Genomic DNA, 17,273 nt, shown 5'->3' with positions numbered 1-17,273 from the left:
TTATTTTAGGCTTTCCTGGGTTCTTCTGTATACAAGTTTGATTTTTCTTATGTCCCTTCTTATGGCAGTCATTGCAACAGTTTCTTTGTTATTCCCTCAAAGTAGCAGCATTGTGATATTTCTACTTTTTTTCCTGTATGGATTGTCATCTGTAAGTATTTTAACTTGACATGGAAATAAAGAACTTTCAAAATATTTGATGATACAGAAAAATCTTTTTCTTTGGTTTACTTATAGTAACAGATTGTTACTTGGTTATTGATAAATGACTTAGTAATAAATGATATAGCATTATTATACCTCCACAGTTTTAAGAAAGTTACAAAATAGTCTCAGGTTTAGATTTAATTTTTTTCCACATGATGTATTTCACATACCATTCCTCTGAATCTATCTGTTATCTTTATATAACCATATATGTAATTAAGATTGTCTAGTACTAGATGGTTTTCCTTTGTCTTCATGAAATCCTGACAGTTTCAGGTTAATTTATGCAATAGGATGATGATTTTTAAAGATATGTCTTTGTAAATATAGCTCTTTAGCAGTCTTGATATTCATTTGGCATATTGGCTGAATACTTGGGTTTCAGTGACCAGTCTTTGTTTTAAGAGATTCCAGCTTCCATTCTGTTTGGTTTATGTGCCCATCCTCTATCAGTTCTTAAATATTTTGACTATCACCCGTGTTCTTTATAATGGTAAATTATAAATAACTCTCATAGTTCCAAGTATAATTGCCTGTTTTTTTTTTTAAACTGGCTTTCTATCTTATCAACACATTAAGTTTAAAAGATGGGGCCGGGCGCGGTGGCTCACGCCTGTAATCCTAGCACTCTGGGAGGCCGAGGTGGGTGGATCGTTTGAGCTCAGGAGTTCGAGACCAGCCTGAGCAAGAGCGAGACCCCATCTCTACTAAAAATAGAAAGAAATTATATGGACAGCTAAAATATATATATAGAAAATTAGCCGGGCATGGTGGTGCATGCCTGTAGTCCCAGCTACTAGGGAGGCTGAGACAGGAGGATCGCTTGAGCCCAGGAGTTTGAGGTTGCTGTGAGCTAGGCTGACGCCATGGCACTCACTCTAGCCTGGGCAACAGAGTGAGACTCTGTCCCAAAAAAAAAAAAAAAAAAAGTTTAAAAGATGGGTCTGGTATTCAAAAGTTTATGAATTTATTGTTTTGTTCACGTATTTTACACATCTAACCGCAGAAACACATGGCTGTATATGGCTTCTGTAGTGTAGAGTTGGTCACACTTACCTTTGATATACATATAAAATGCAGTATTTAATAATTGTTTAAATTTTTACATGTATATCACTACATGAAAATAAAATACCTTACCATAGTATTTAGAAATTATAGTTGTATTTTAATTAATATATTTTCCAATGAAAATAGCTTGTTCTTTCATAAACAAAATTTAATTTTGTTTTCATACCAGTGTATATGAACAATACATTAACCTTAACATTTATGTTTTATAGGTATTTTTTGCCTTAATGCTGACGCCTCTTTTCAAAAAATCAAAGCATGTGGGAATAGTTGAATTTTTTGTCACTGTGGCTTTTGGATTTATTGGCCTTTTAATAGTCCTCATGGAAAGTTTTCCCAAATCATTAGTATGGCTTTTTAGTCCTTTCTGTCAATGTACATTTTTGATTGGTATTGCACAGGTAGGTAACGTATTAATCTTGCATTCACTAAATTTGTTCTTGATTTGCAAAATATTATTTTAAAAGATCAACATGAGAAAAAAATGATTTTCGAGTACTGGAATACATTTTATATCTCGTTTCATTTATATTTTCTTCAATTTTACATTTTCAATTAAATGTTCTGTTTATAAGTTCTTTACTTTTTATTTTAGTATGTTTTGGTAATCTGTTTCACTGCAAAAGCTCAGTTTGTTAGAGCAGCGGTCCCCAACTTTTTTGGCACCAGAGACTGGGTTTCATGGAAGATAGTTTTTCCACGGACGAGTGGTGGGGTGGTGGGGTGGTGGGGTGGTGGGAATGGTTTCGGGATGATTCAAGCACATTAGGTTTATTACATTTGTAGTTGCTTCCCAGTGCTAGCATCACGGCCTCAGCTCCACCTCCACCTCAGATCATCAGGCATTAGATTCCCATAAGGAGCATGCAACCTGGATCCCTCAAGCAACCCAGAACCCTTGCGTGTGCAGTTTACAGTAGGATTCATGCTCCTTTGAGACTCTAATGCTGCTGCTGATCTGATAAGAGGCAGAGCCCAGGTTTTGATGTGAGCAATGGTGAGTGGCTGTAAATACGGATGAAGCCTCTCTTGCTGGCTTGCCTGCTGCTCACCTCCTGCTGTGCAGCCCTCTTCCTAACAAGCCAGGGACCTGTACAAGCCTGGGGGTTGGGGACAGCAGTGTTATAGTCATTGGTTTAAATGTCAGGTAATACTGATTGCTCTATGGCTTGGTTACATTGCTACCATTTTTAAATTTATCTCAAAAGAATGCCTGGCAGAAAGTTATATGTGGAGCAGAACAAATATAGGGAGTGTAGTAGTGAAATAAGTAGACCTGGTAAATTTTATAGGCCTAGGCTTCATAGAACTCTCATTTATCTAAATAATATTTGGATTTATAAATTTGATTTTTATAATAGCCCTTACAGGAGTAGTCAGGTTCTAAGTGAAAAAAATCTTATGAGAAACTGCTTTATATAATAGAACATAAATTTGATTAACGTACAAAGAAAAAACATAATTACTAAATATAAGAGATTACTCATGTTGGTTGGGTAGAACTGTTGTTACACATTTAGAGTCCACTGGGCCACCTTTCTCTTAGGAAGGTAGAATTATAGATTCATAGGTTTTTGTTATTAGTGGAAGGGCCTTTCATTGTTATTTAATTCATCTACTTCATTTTGCAGATCAGGGGACTGAAATCCAGAGCAATGTAATTAAAATTTATTCACTTAATGGCAAGGCTGGGACCTAAATGAGGCTTCAACCTCTTATACATTTCTCTTCTACTCTATCCCATATATTTATTATGAATACTTTAACAATTGTGTTAATTAACCAAAATACCTTTTCCCTTTTCAATATTGGAAAGATACTGTAATTTTGTACTCTAATACTTAATTTGTTTAATTTCCAAATGGACCATAACCTTTTTGTTTACATTACTTACTATTAACATCATGCTTTTATTTCATTTAATAATCATTGCTTTAGAATTAAGTACCCCTAGAGTGGATGTGTCCTAACTGAAGCACAGCATTAAAAACATGATTGAAAGGAATTGTGATAAACTTATATTTGGGTAAAGTCTTTATTGTTTTCCTTGTAAATTTATGTTACTGATTTGATAAACTGGTATAAATCTGTTAAAAGACCCGGTTTGGTACTGTTTATCACTCTGGATATAATGAATAATTCTAAGTAGTGTTAGCTTTTGTTTGTTTGTATCATTTTTACATAATAAAGTTGATGTTTCTATTTTTCAGGTCATGCATTTAGAAGATTTTAATGAGGGTGCTTTATTTTCAAATTTGACTGAAGGCCCATATCCTCTAATTATTACTCTCATCATGCTAGTACTTAATAGCATATTCTATGTTCTCTTGGCTGTCTATCTTGATCAAATCATTCCAGGTATGTGGGTATTTATTGCATTTTACTTTAAAGATTTTTAGGTTTTTTTGACCACCTAGGGTCAACTTAATTTTTTTTTCTAGCCAGAGCACCCTAAATCATATTCCTTGTTACAGCTTTTATTTTGATTTGAAATAAATATATTTTGTACCTTACACCTTAGTCACTAGTGAACATAAGGATCTGGTGTAAAAGGAGGGCAGATTTTTTTTTCATTTCAGTAGATATAGAGGGTATAAGTTTTTTTTTGTTACATGGATGAATGGTATAATGCTGAAGTTAGGACTTTTGGTACACCCATCACAAGAATACTGTACATTATACCCAATAGGTAGATTTTTATCCCTCATCCCCCTCCCACACTCCACCCTTCTTGGTTTTCTATGTCCATTACACTGCTTTATGACCATATATATCCCTCGTTTAGCTCCCACTTATAAGTGAGAACATGTAGTATTTGTTTTCCCATTCCTGATATTCCTTAGGGTAATGGTCTCCAGTTCATCCAACTTGCTGCAAAAGACATTTCATTCCTTTTTTATGGCTGTGTGTACACACACACACACACACACACACACCACATTTTCTTTATGCATTCCTCAATTGATGGACACTTAGGTTGATTCCATGTCTTTGCAATTGTGAATCATGCTGCAATAAACATTTGGGTGGAGAGCAGTTTGTTTTGAAAGCCTTAAGTCTCTAGCTGACTTTCTTAACTTGCTCCTTCTCATGTCAGTCTTTTTTAACTAAAGTATTTTATTTTATCCTCTAAGGTTCAAAACTACAAAGTAATGTTGTAACTTCTATCATTCCCCTCATCTCCTGTCTTGCATCTATAGCCAATATAGCCCATTCCTTTAGATTCAATAGTAACATTAAATATTCAGCACCTTTTCTGTCCCCTTGAGTTCTTCATTACTCTTATCTGTATTCTGTACCTGTACTGTCTTATATGGTAACTACTGGCCATATGCAGCTTTTTTAATTAAATTAACTAAAATTGAATAAATTGATAATTCATTTCCTCAGTAGCACAAGCCCCATTCCAAGTAGTCAGTGGCCACATGTGGCTGTTAGTTATCAAATTGCACAGTACAGATACAGAACATTTTCATCGCAGAAAATTGTGTTGTGTAACACTAGTCTAGGCCATTGTGGTATCTCTCATCTGGTTGCCAACCTCAAGTCTTTCTAAGCACTTCACCACTTTTTAAATCACATTTATTACCTGCTCAGAAACCTTGCTGGGCATATTCTGGTGAATTAAATGGAAACTCCTTATATATTAATGTCTTCCACAATACTTTTATATATGTAATCTTTTATCCTCCTCATCATTATTATACTTGATATGCATCTATACAGTCTTATTTACCTATCTAAATGTATGTGCAGTACATCAGATTATTTTCAGCTACTCTTAACAGAAAACCTTTCTAATTGGCTCACACAGGAGAAATTAACTGTCTCACTTAAAAGGAAGTCCAGAGATAAGATGGATTCCAAGTTGGTTGACTTGCTCAACTATGTCATCAGGGACCCACTTTCTCTCTGTTTTTGCCACCTTTGTTTCAGTCTGGCAGATTTGCTTTCCTCAGGGCTGCAAGCGATAGCTGGGTGTTATGTTTCTTTGTTCATGTCCAGTGGAAGAGGACGGGTGAACATGTTCCTCCAGCTAAGCCCTTTGCCTCTGTCTGGTTGATTACCTACTTGCTGCTGGAGCAGTAACAGTCACCAGAGGAATGCTGAGTACTCATTAAATCAATTGGAATCTGCTCTGTGGTTGAGATGAGATCCCTTTGAAACATATGGCCAACCTAAAAGAAGAGTAGATATTTCAAAAAGTGAGGGGTATAGGTTTTCTGGGGGAAAGGGGAAAAGTGGAACATGCTGTGTGGGCAGTTATTACTGTCAACCGTTTCTAAGTCTCATATTTCTGTCCTGTTGCTGTGTTGCTCTCCTGATTCTGTAAGGTCTTCTCAATGAACTATAGCCACTTTTCTAAATACTACCTGTGTTCAAAGACCGTCTAAGATGGCACCCATTTAAGCCTCAGCTCATTCAGCCTGCATTATATTCTAGCCATTTGGTATATACTTGTACCCATAAAGATGTAAGTTTCTTTAGCACAGAAAATGTGTTTTACTCACCTTTATATCCCCGTGAACTCTCAGCAGTGCTGAAATTATCGACTAGAATTATTTGTCAATAAAACTTTGATTTTTTTTCACATAATGTTGATTTAATACTTTATACCTAAACTTTATTTATTATTTTTAAATGACAAAAGATTATTAATTGGTGTACAACATGATCTTTGGAAATATGTATACATTGTGGAATGTTACGTACACTTTAGATGTAGGTTGTCATGTGTTTCAAATACTGCCTTTATGATTTAAAAACTAAATAAAATAACTCAGTTTCTTAATGTTTATTTTTCAGGGGAATTTGGCTTACGGAGATCATCTTTATATTTTCTGAAGCCATCATATTGGTCAAAGAGCAAAAGAAATTATACGGAGTTATCGGAGGGCAATGTTAATGGGAATATTAGTTTTAGTGAAGTTGTTGAGCCTGTTTCTTCAGAATTTGTAGGAAAAGAAGCCATAAGGTATGATTCAGTCTTTGACAATTTAGGTATAAGAACTGCTGATGGAACCTACCACATTTAACTTCTATACTTTAAAGATGTATGTAAGTCTGGTGCCTTAGATTTCGTAGGCACTTCATGATTTTAAAACATGGTGTTAATAAGTGTTACTTTTATGTTCTTATTTTCTTTGCAACCATTTAGAATAAAGTTGTTGATAGGTTTGAAATTTTATGTTGCAGTGGAAATTTTTAAAAGTGATAATACCCAGTGTTTATATAATTAATCTTAAAGCTTTTCCCATTTTGTAGATCAAAACAGAACAAATATTCTGTAATTTTATTCATGTTATGTTGTCTCATATAACATATTAAATTGTCCTCTGTTAATTTCATAGGACTTTAGGGTTTTGTGACATAATAAGAACATCTCTTTAATTTTTAAGAATCACAGAAATTAATTACTATTCCTTGCTAGATGTGTTAATACCAAATTTTAAAAAATAAATGAGGAAGAAAAATAAAAATTTAAAAAATGAAGTATGTTTTTTAAATTTAAGAAAAACATATAAAAGCAAAGAGTCAAAATACTTAAGATGTAATCAGTGGCCCATTGGTCTTCTTTCTCAAGGGTAAAATTTAAACTAACAAAATCATTAATTTCTTTAAAAAAGTAAAAAAAATTTAAGGTGGAATTGAGAGAATCATTTCACATTTATAGATGATTTGAAATGTGTGCTGACTTGAAATGGCACCTGGTTTATATCCCCAATCACTGATGTAACAAGTATTTGATTAATCAGATGAAAAGAAATCTATAAATTGCTTGAATCAAATGCTTCTTTATATGTATATTTTATATATATATATATATATAAAAAAAACATATATAGGCAGGATCTTGCTCTGTTGCCTAGGTTCTGGTGTGGAGTGGCATGATTGTAGTTCTCTGTAATCTTGAACTCCTGGGCTCAAGCAATCCTCGCACCTCCTGAGTAGTTAGACTGTACACATGTGCCACCACATCTGGCCAACTTCACTTATTTTTAGATGTTGGCTTGGCATGAAAAATGAATGAATGGCACTCAAAATGGAGAGGAATACTATACTTTCCTCTTGTAGCTTCTTTGAAATAAGTTTATAGTAGACCCATGAACAACATGAGTCTGAACTGCACAGGCCCACTTATTCACGGATTTTTTTCAATGAATATATGGGAAAATTTTTTGGAGGTTTGCAACAGTTTGAAAAAATTTGCAGATGAAATATGTAGCTTAGAAATATCAAAAGAAGTAAAAGGTTAGGTATGTCATGCATGCATAAAATATATGTAGATGTGAGTCTATTTTATCATGTATTACTGTAAAATATACACATATCTGTTATAGAAAGTTAAACTTTATCAAAACTTACACAAACACGTACCATCACTTACCATACACAGTGCCATTCGCAGTCAAGAGAAATGTAAACAAACCTGAAGATGCAGTATTAAACCATAGCTGCATAAAATTAACTGTAGTATATACTGTACTACTATAATAATTTCGTAGCCACCTCCTATTGCAGTAAGCGCAACTGTTGCAAGTATCTGCTTAAACACCATGTGTCACTGTTTGTCTCCTTGAGAGCAGTTCATGTCTCCAGTAAATTACATATCACAATAAAAAGTAAACTCTCTTGTGGTTCTTGCTTATTTTTTATCATGTTTAGTGTAGTACTGTAAACCTTGAGTAACACCACAGGATCCATAGGAAGTGCGACTAGTGATGCTGGAAGTGCTCCCAAAGAGCAAAGTCATGGCATTAAAAGAAAAAGTTGAATTATTTGATACGTAGCATAGATTAAGGTCTGCAGCTGTGGTTTCCCACCATGTCATACAATTTATCTTGTAAACAGATGATGTAAACTTATAATATCAATAAATATAATACAGTACTGTAAATATATTTTTCTTATGGTTTTCTTTTTCTAGCTTACTTTATTGTAAGAATATTAATATATAACATACAAAATATGTGTTAATTGACTACTTATATTATTGGTAAAGCTTCCAATCAACAGTAGGCTATTAGTAGTTTAGTTTTTGGGGAGTCAAAAGTTATATATGGATTTTTGACTGTGTGAGGGGTTGATATCCCTAACCCCTGAGTTCAAGGGTCAACTGTGTAGTTATTGTCAACTTTCTTTGATTTTTTTGTTTTAGCAGGAAGGTACTTTATTATTATTCCTATTAAATATGACAGCTTTGATCAAAAATATTATACATGTAAACACACATGCTTCTAAATTGCTTTAAATTCTTAAAATAGAAAACTGTTTTTCAGAATCAGTGGTATTCAGAAGACATACAGAAAGAAAGGTGAAAATGTGGAGGCTTTGAGAAGTAAGTAGCTTTCCTAGTATTTAGTCCATAGTATGAAAGTACAAATGGAAAAACAATTTGCATAGTTTGTGGAAAATTTAAACTTCTCTGCCATAATTTTCTGTCTTGCTTTTAGAGATCCTTTCATTTATTTAAATGATTAATATTTGTAATAAAACTAACATTAAAGTTGTGAGAGCAAAAAATGATATTTACTAAGATGACAAACAATTATTCAAACAAGTCTATGTCCTTTTTCATTTTATTATTATGCGTGTGTGTATGTGTTAGGTTGCTTTTTTAAACTTCTCTTGGCCTAACATAGGGTTTCTTAACCTCAGCACTACTGACATTTTGGTCTTGATAATTCTTTGTTGTGTAGAACCGTCCTGAGAATTGTAGAACATTTAGCAGTGTGTTGTGTCAGTGTTCTCCAGAGTTAATAGAATACACACACACACACACACACAGAACAAGTGTGAGAGTAGGGTTGGAGGGGTGGGAGAAGTTTATTTTAAGGAACTGCTTCATGAGACTGTGGAGCCTGGTAAGTCCAAAAATGGATAGGACAATTTGGAAACTCAGTCAAAGTTGAAGTTGCAATCTTGAGTCCAAAGTTCATAGACAGGTCAATAGGCTGAAAACTCATGCAGGAATCTATGTTACATTCTTGAGTCAGAACTCTTCCTCTAAGAAATCTAAGTTTTTCTCTTAAGGCCTTCAACTGATTGGATGAGGTTTACCATTATTATCAAGGGTACTCTGCTTCAAGTCAGCTGATTATAAAAGTTATTGACATCTACAGCAACGCCTACACTGGTATTTGACCAAATGACTAGGCACCATAGCCTGGCCAGTTTGACCTATAAAATGAACCATCACAAGAAGCATTTCTGGCTTCAACCCATTAGGTGCCCACAGTAACCACTCTCCCCCAGTTGTGACAACCAAAAATGTATCCAGGCCTTGCCAAATGTCTGTTGAGGAGCAAATTAGGTAAGTAAGTAGGGTATAGTGGTATAGTATTAATAATATGGTTTTAATTTACATTTGGCCAATAACTAATGTTGATCACTTTTTCATATGATTATTGACATTTGGATGTTTTCTTTTGTGAAATACCTATTTTTTTCCTACATTTTGGGTTCAACACCTTTGTTAGATATAGGTATTTAAATGTTACCTCAGTCTCTGAGCTTGCCTTTTAATTCTGCTAATAGTGTCTTTTGATGAACGCAGGTTCTTAATTTGAATGAAGTCCAGTTTATGAATCCATTCTTCTATGGTTACAGTGCTTTTTGAGTCTTTATTCAACCTTTTAGATTATATATAGCCTCCAATGTAAGTTAATTCAGCTAGAGGTTATTGCCAATGCAAAGAGGCAAGAGAAAGGAATAAATGGCATCCAGACTGGAAAAGAAGCAATGAAACTGTTTATTTGCAGTTGACATGATTATCTATTTAAAAAATCTGATTAAATCTACGAGAAAGTAGAACTAAACAGTGAGTTTAACAAGGTGACAGGATACACAATAAATATAGAAAAATCAATTGTGTTTCTATACATTACCAACAAGTAATCAGAAATTAAAATTAAAGATATCATTTATTATGGCATCAAAAAACATTATATACTTGATGGGGATAAGACCACCAGAGTTTAGGGACCCCATTTCTGAGGCCTTCTACTGAGAAAGGGGATGGAAGGAATTCAACCTGGTGTTTTTAAGAATTGGAGTCTGGCGTCCCTTCTCCTGGCCTGACATTTTGCAGTCTTCTTCTACAGCCATGGGTGGCTTTCATGTCTGGCCACTCCGCGGCTTTTTAGGCATGAGGCCCCTTAGGCTTTAAGGTGGGAGTCTGCTTTGCTGTACTCCCAGATCGCTGGAATGTCCCCCAACTAGGCAGTTAACTTCTTCCCTTATCTCCGGCTCCTGCTCAGGCAGCATTCCTTCACCTCCTCTCCTCCCATGGCCTCAGAAATGGGGTCCCTAAGCCCTGGCGGTCTTATCTCCATCATATACTTACAGGTAAATCAGACAAAAGTTGTAAAAGACTTATTTCCTGAAAAGTACAAAACATTGCTAAGAGAAATTAAAGAAGACTTTAAATAAGTGGAGAGAAATACCATGTTCATGGGCCAGAAAACTCAAATGTTTAGATGTGAGTTCTTCCCAAATTTCAGTAGATTCAAACTCAACCAAAATTCTATTAGGCTTTTTTTGTTGTAGATTTTGACAAATCAATTCTAATATTTATATAAAATGCAAGCGACCTAGAATAGTCCAAACAACTTTGAAAAAGAACAACAAAGTTGTAGGAGTAGCATTACCTTGTTTTAAGACTTCTTATGAATGCTATAGTAATCCAGACAGCGTAGTTTTGGCATAAAAACAACAGAAAAATAGATCAGTGAAATAGAGGAGAGAGTATAGAAATAGACATATATGGTTAACTGATTTTCAACACAGATGGAAAAATTTACTGAAGTATAGACTTTTTTTTTTTTTTTTTTTTTTTTTGAGACAGAGTCTCACTCTGTTGCCCAGGCTAGAGTGAGTGCTGTGGCGTCAGCCTAGCTCACAGCAACCTCAAACTCCCGGGCTCAAGCGATCCTCCTGTCTCAGCCTCCCGAGTAGCTGGGACTACAGGCATGCGCCACCATGCCCGGCTAATTTTTTCTATATATATTTTTAGCTGTCCATATAATTTCTTTCTATTTTTAGTAGAGATGGGATCTCGCTCTTGCTCAGGCTGGTCTCGAACTCCTGAGCTCAAACGATCCGCCCACCTCGGCCTCCCAGAGTGCTAGGATTACAGGCGTGAGCCACCGCGCCGGGCCTGAAGTATAGACTTTTTAATGAATGTTGTTGAAACAGTTACATATCCATATGTAAACAAAACAAAAACCAGAAAAAAGTGAACTTTGGTCTATCCTAGGTACCATATACAAAAATTAACAGAAAATATGTCATACACCTAATTGTAAAACCAAACACAATAAAACTTCAAGAATAAAAAATAGGAGAAATCTTGTAAGACCTTGAGTTAGACAAAAGTTTTTTAGATATGCCATCGAAAGCACAAATCATAAAATAACTGATAAATTAGACCATCAAAATTAAAAAATCTGCTGTTGTAAGACACTGTTAAATAAAAGAAAAAACAAACAAACCTACATACCTGGAGGAAATATTTGTAAATCAGGTATCTAATATAGGACTTGTGTCCAGAACATATAAAGATGTCTCAAAACTAAATAATAAGAAAACAACCCAATTAATTAGTAAATGGACAGAATATTTGAACATACTTTTTGCCAAAGAAGGAAAAAGTGTAGTGAATAAGCACATGAAAAGATGTCCAACATCATTACTCAATAGGGCCATGCAAATTAAGACCACAGTCAGATATCACTACTTATTAAAATGATTGAAATTAAGAAGACTGATCATACCATAGATTGGTGAGCATGTGGAAGAATGAGAACTCTCAAACTGCTGGAGAGAATGTAAAATGGTACAACTACTTTGGAAAATAGCTTGGCAGTTTGTCAAAAAGTTAAACATACACCTGCTATGCGATCTAGCCATTTCACTTCTAGGTATTTAGCCAAGAGAAATGAAAGCATAAGTCCGTACAAATACTTACACATAAATGTTCATTGCAAATTTATTTGTAATAACTGAAACTGGAAACAGCCCAAATGTCTATCAGTAGATGAATGGATAAACCAAGTGGTACAGCCATACAATGGAATGCTATTCAGCAATAAAAAGGAATGGACTATTAATACATGCTATAGCATGGGTGAATCTCAAATTATTTTAAGTAAAAGATGCCAGACATAAAGAGTACATACTATATAATTTTGTATAACATTATAGAAAAACTATAGTGAAAGAAAACAGATCAGTGGTTGCCTGGAGATGGGCAGAGGTGGGCGGTAAGAGGCAGGAGGAAGAAATTTTAAAAGGGCACCAGGAATTTTCTATTTTAAAGGTTATGTTCATTATCTTGATAATGGTGATGATTTTACAGTTGAATATACATGTTAAAACTTACTAAATTACTTACATATATACAGTTTATTGTTAACCATACCTCAATAATGCTGTTGAATAAAATTAAGTGGTTATGTATGTTATCTTTTAGTTTCTGGCTTCTATTCTTTTCCACTGGTCTATTTATCCTTGTTCCTACATTGTTTTAACTGCTGCAGTTTTATAGTTAGTTTTGGTAACTTTAAATTTTTTATTTTGGGCTCTTTATATTCCCATGTAAATGTTAGAATCAGCTTGTCAATTTCCACCATAATGTCTGTTTTGGTGAGTTGTTTATTTTCAAGGAAGTTGTCCATTTCATTTAAATTGCCAAAATTAGTTGTCATTTGTAATTGTTTTGATAGGTCTTGCAGAGTTTATTAATTTCATTACTCTTTCCTTAGGAATCAACCTTTTGCTATGTTGATTTTGTCTATTAGAATTTGCTTTGCATTTTACTAATTTATGTATTACTATTTTTGTTATTTCTGTATTACTACTTTCTTTGGGTTTAATTTGTCCTGATTCTTCTAGCTTCTTGATATGGAATCGGTTACCTATTTCTGCATTATAAACCACCCTAAAGCTTAATAATTGAAGGCAACTATTTTACTATGCCTAAGGAGTCTCTGGTTTGGCTGGAGAGTTCTTAAGTCACCTTGTGGATTATCTGGGACTGGTGGTTTAGTATGGCCTTACATAGTTGGCTATTAACAGGCTAATTCCTGTAGTGGGCTGTAGGTGGGGTTGTTTACCTGTGTTCTACCTGATCTTTCATCCTCCAATAGGCTAACTGAACCAGAAACAATTCAGTATTTTTCATTATGTCATTTTTCTTTCTCCCTCTATTAACTTCTTAGTTACACATGTCTTTTATAATGGTAATTACTTGTTATACATCTTTGACTGATTATTGACTTATAAATTAGTGCTTTACTATTCCCCAGATAAGGAAGGCCAGGACCTTACTTTTTATCCCTGTTATAACTCATATACTATTGTTTTCATGTATTTTAATCCTACATGTATTTTAAACCAAAGATAATATGTTTTTAAAAGTTCCTTTAGATTTACCCCAGTATATTTAACATTTCATTTATCTTCATTACTTCCTGCATCTGATCTTCCATCTAGGATAATTTTCCTTCTGCATGAAGATCTTTTAGTACTTTCTTTAATGCAGATCAGTGATATATTTTCTCAGGTTTTTTTTTTTTTTTAATATCTTTTTTCCACCTTTAGTTTTTTTTGTTTATTTGTTTGTTTGTTTGTTTTTTGAAACAGAGTCTCACTGTGTTGCCCGGGCTAGAGTGCCGTGACGTCAGCCTAGCTCACAGCCACCTCAAACTCCTGGGCTCAAGCAATCCTCCTGCTTCAGCCTCCCAAGTAGCTGGGACTACAGGGATGCGCCCACCATGCCCGGCTAATTTTTTTCTGTATATATTTTTAGTTGTCCATATAATTTCTTTCTATTTTTAGTAGAGATGGGGTCTCGCTCTTGCTCAGGCTGGTCTTGAACTCCTAAGCTCAAAGGATCCACCCGCCTCGGCCTCCCAGAGTGCTAGGATTACAGGCGTGAGCCACCACGCCCGGCTCCACCTTTAGTTTTGAAGGATATTTCTGTGAATTTATAATTTTAATCTTGGCAGTTACTTTCTTTCAGGACTGTAAAATGTAATTCTGTTGTCTTCTTGTTTCCATTGTTTAGGCTGCAGAGAGCTATTAGCTTTATTATTACTCTGTTGTTGGTACTGTTTATAACCTTTTCCATAACTGTTTTTAAAGATCTTTCTGTTTGTTTTTAGGTTTTTTTTTTTGCAATTTTACTACAGTGTACTTCAGGAGTTTTTTGTTTGTTTTTGCATTTATTCTGCTTTGGTTGTGTAGTGCTTTTTGAATCTGTGGCTTGGTGCCTTTCTTCTGTTTTAGAAAGTCTTCACCCATTTCTTTTCCACTATTGCTTCTGTCCTATTTTCTCTTTTCTCTTACTTTAGGATTATTATCACTGTATGTGACAACTTTTCATTTTATCCCATTTATTTTTTATTCTCTAATCTAAATTGCTGATTCTTTTGTCTCTGCGCTATTGTCTAGATTTTTTTTTCTGACTTTTCTTATCATTCACTAGCTTTTTTTCTTTAGTTAGGTCTAATAAGTAAGCTAAACTGTGTTTTGAAATCTTATTAGGTCATTAAGTATGAAATGTCCTATTTCCTTAAGTACTAAGTTTGACAGTTGATATCTCTGACATTTCACTTCAACACTTCTTGGGTTTTTTTTTTTTTATTTTTATTTTGAAGGTACATCCTCATTCTTTCAAATGCATGTTTTGGCTTATGATTATCTTTTAGGTTTTTTTTAAGAGCAATTTTTTTGGAACCATGAATAAGTAAAAAATTTGTGTTATTTTTCAATATGAGTTCCATCATGGAACCAATGCAGTGCAGACAGCTAGAAATATCAATGAAGTGTTTGGGAAGGATGTGGCTAATGAATGCATAGTACGTTGATGGTTTGAGAAATTCTGGTGATTTTAATCTTGAAAATCAGCCACGTGGGCAACTTGAGACCAAGGTGGATAATGATGAGCTGAAAGCTATAGTGGAAGTGAATCCATCTCAACAGACATGTGAATTAGCAGCAAGGTTTGATATTACTATTCCAACAATATTGGACCATTTGAAACAAATTGGCAAGGTAAAGAAGTGGATAAATGGGTACTGCATGAATTAAGCAAGCATCAGAAGAGAAATCATTTTGAAGCTTGCCTTTCTTTGCTGTCATGACATAAAGGCAAACCATTTCTACACTGTATTACTATGTGTGATGAAAAATGGATTCTTTTTGACAATCGCAAGTGTTCAGCACAATGGTTGGATAATGATGATGTGCTGAAACACAGTCCAAAACTGAATATTCATCAAAAAAAGCTACCAGTGTCTGTTTCATGGTCTAGTACTAGTATTGTCCACTACATCTTCATGAAACCTGATCAATCAATTACAGCAGATGTCTACTAGAACCAATTGGATCAAATGATGAGGATGCTTGTGATTAAGTAGCCAAGATTGGTCAATAGAGACAATGCAATCCTCTTGCAAGACCACATGTTGCAGAAAAACAGTGCTGCTCAAACTACAGAAGCCGGACTTGGAAACACTCTGTCATCCACCATCTTCACAAGACCTTGCTACAAGTGACTACCACTTTTTTCAGGCTTTGGACAACTTCATGCAAGGAAAAATACTCAATTCTCAACAAGCTGTGGAAAGCATCTTTCGCGATTTCATAGCCACTTGCTCTCCAGGATTCTTCGCTGCTGACATAAACCAGCTGCCGTTAAGATGGCAAAACTGTGTTGATGGTTTAGGCACATAATTTGATTAATTGCATTGCTTCTTGGTTGAGATATAATAAACAAAACTTTTGATTCAAAATTGGACATTTTATATTTGATGACCTAATAACTTATCTGTTCAAGTTTTTGTCTTCTCATTTGGTTTTTCATAGTTTCTAGTTATTTGCTGGCTTTCACTTGTGAACAGGATAGCATAGTTATTTTAAAAGCTTTGTTGCAAGATGCCAATATCTGCATCTCCTATAGATCTCTTTCTACTGTCGGTCTTTTCTTTTGGTTTTTGGCCTCATCTTGCCTTTTCCCAACTTTGCATTTAATTTTCTGTGAAGTAACTATTGTACCTAAAAAGGATGCTTTACTAAGCTATGTAAGTTCAGAGACACAAATTATGTATGTGTGTGTCTGTGTATGCAGTTTATCAGTGTTTCACTTTTTGCTTCTCTGAGATAATTATATTCATGATCTTCCCTTGGGTTTCTTGCTGCATCCTCAGTTCTTACATTGTACCTTTAAGATACTAGATGTTTTTGCTTGCCATTTCCCTTCCTTCTTTTAACTTGGATTACAGGGCTTGGGTTGTGAGACTTTTTCCGTTTTGTTTTATATTTTAGCCTTCTTAGCCTAGAGTCTTGACTAATTCATTTCAGCATCATCATTTCAGACCCCTATCTCCTGTCCTGCTTCATTCACTTATACATCCATACAGTGATATTTCTGCATTAAACTGAACCTTTCAGGCCATTCCAATACTATTAGTTAATTTCTAGTTTTTTGCCAGTATATTTAAAGTGCCTGTAAATAATACCTTTGGGAACAAATTTTTATTTATTTTAATTGTCTTGGGAATTCTCAAAAGTCAGTACACAGAAAACTTCCAGATATTTTGTGTACCCCCTAAATCTTACTGTATGAACAAATAGTTTATTTACTTTCATACTATTCATACCATTGACCTTAACAAGTAAGCTATTTAACATGTTATCAAATATGCTGGTAACTTTAAATATGTCTATAAATTTATGGCCTTCAAGATTGCACAAGTATTATGAATTACCTTGCATATCTGAATAGAAATAAAAATCACATTTAAGTCTTCTTTTTTCCTGAACTAGATTTGTCATTTGACATATATGAGGGTCAGATTACTGCATTACTTGGCCATAGTGGAACAGGAAAGAGTACATTGATGAATATTCTTTGTGGACTATGCCCACCTTCTGATGGTGAGTTTTCTGATTTCAAAAAAAAAACTCCCACTTCATTTTGTTAGTGTTAT

At 34.4% G+C, this 17,273-nt stretch overlaps 1 protein-coding gene across 1 annotated transcript in view; it reads left to right on the top strand.

The window, feature by feature from the left end:
* Positions 1–17,273, top strand: part of ABCA5 (ATP binding cassette subfamily A member 5) — a 79,421-nt gene that overhangs the window by 25,984 nt on the left and 36,164 nt on the right. The window contains exons 8-13 of the mRNA XM_069481658.1: positions 10–151; positions 1,491–1,679; positions 3,489–3,636; positions 6,085–6,253; positions 8,559–8,617; positions 17,110–17,220. Coding sequence (XP_069337759.1) covers positions 10–151; positions 1,491–1,679; positions 3,489–3,636; positions 6,085–6,253; positions 8,559–8,617; positions 17,110–17,220 — 818 coding nt within the window. The remainder of the gene's footprint in view (positions 1–9; positions 152–1,490; positions 1,680–3,488; positions 3,637–6,084; positions 6,254–8,558; positions 8,618–17,109; positions 17,221–17,273) is intronic.

Source organism: Eulemur rufifrons, chromosome 9, assembly GCF_041146395.1.
Source record: "Eulemur rufifrons isolate Redbay chromosome 9, OSU_ERuf_1, whole genome shotgun sequence".
In the NCBI taxonomy this organism is placed as follows: Eukaryota; Metazoa; Chordata; class Mammalia; order Primates; family Lemuridae; genus Eulemur; species Eulemur rufifrons.
This window is presented reverse-complemented; position numbering and strand designations above follow the sequence as displayed.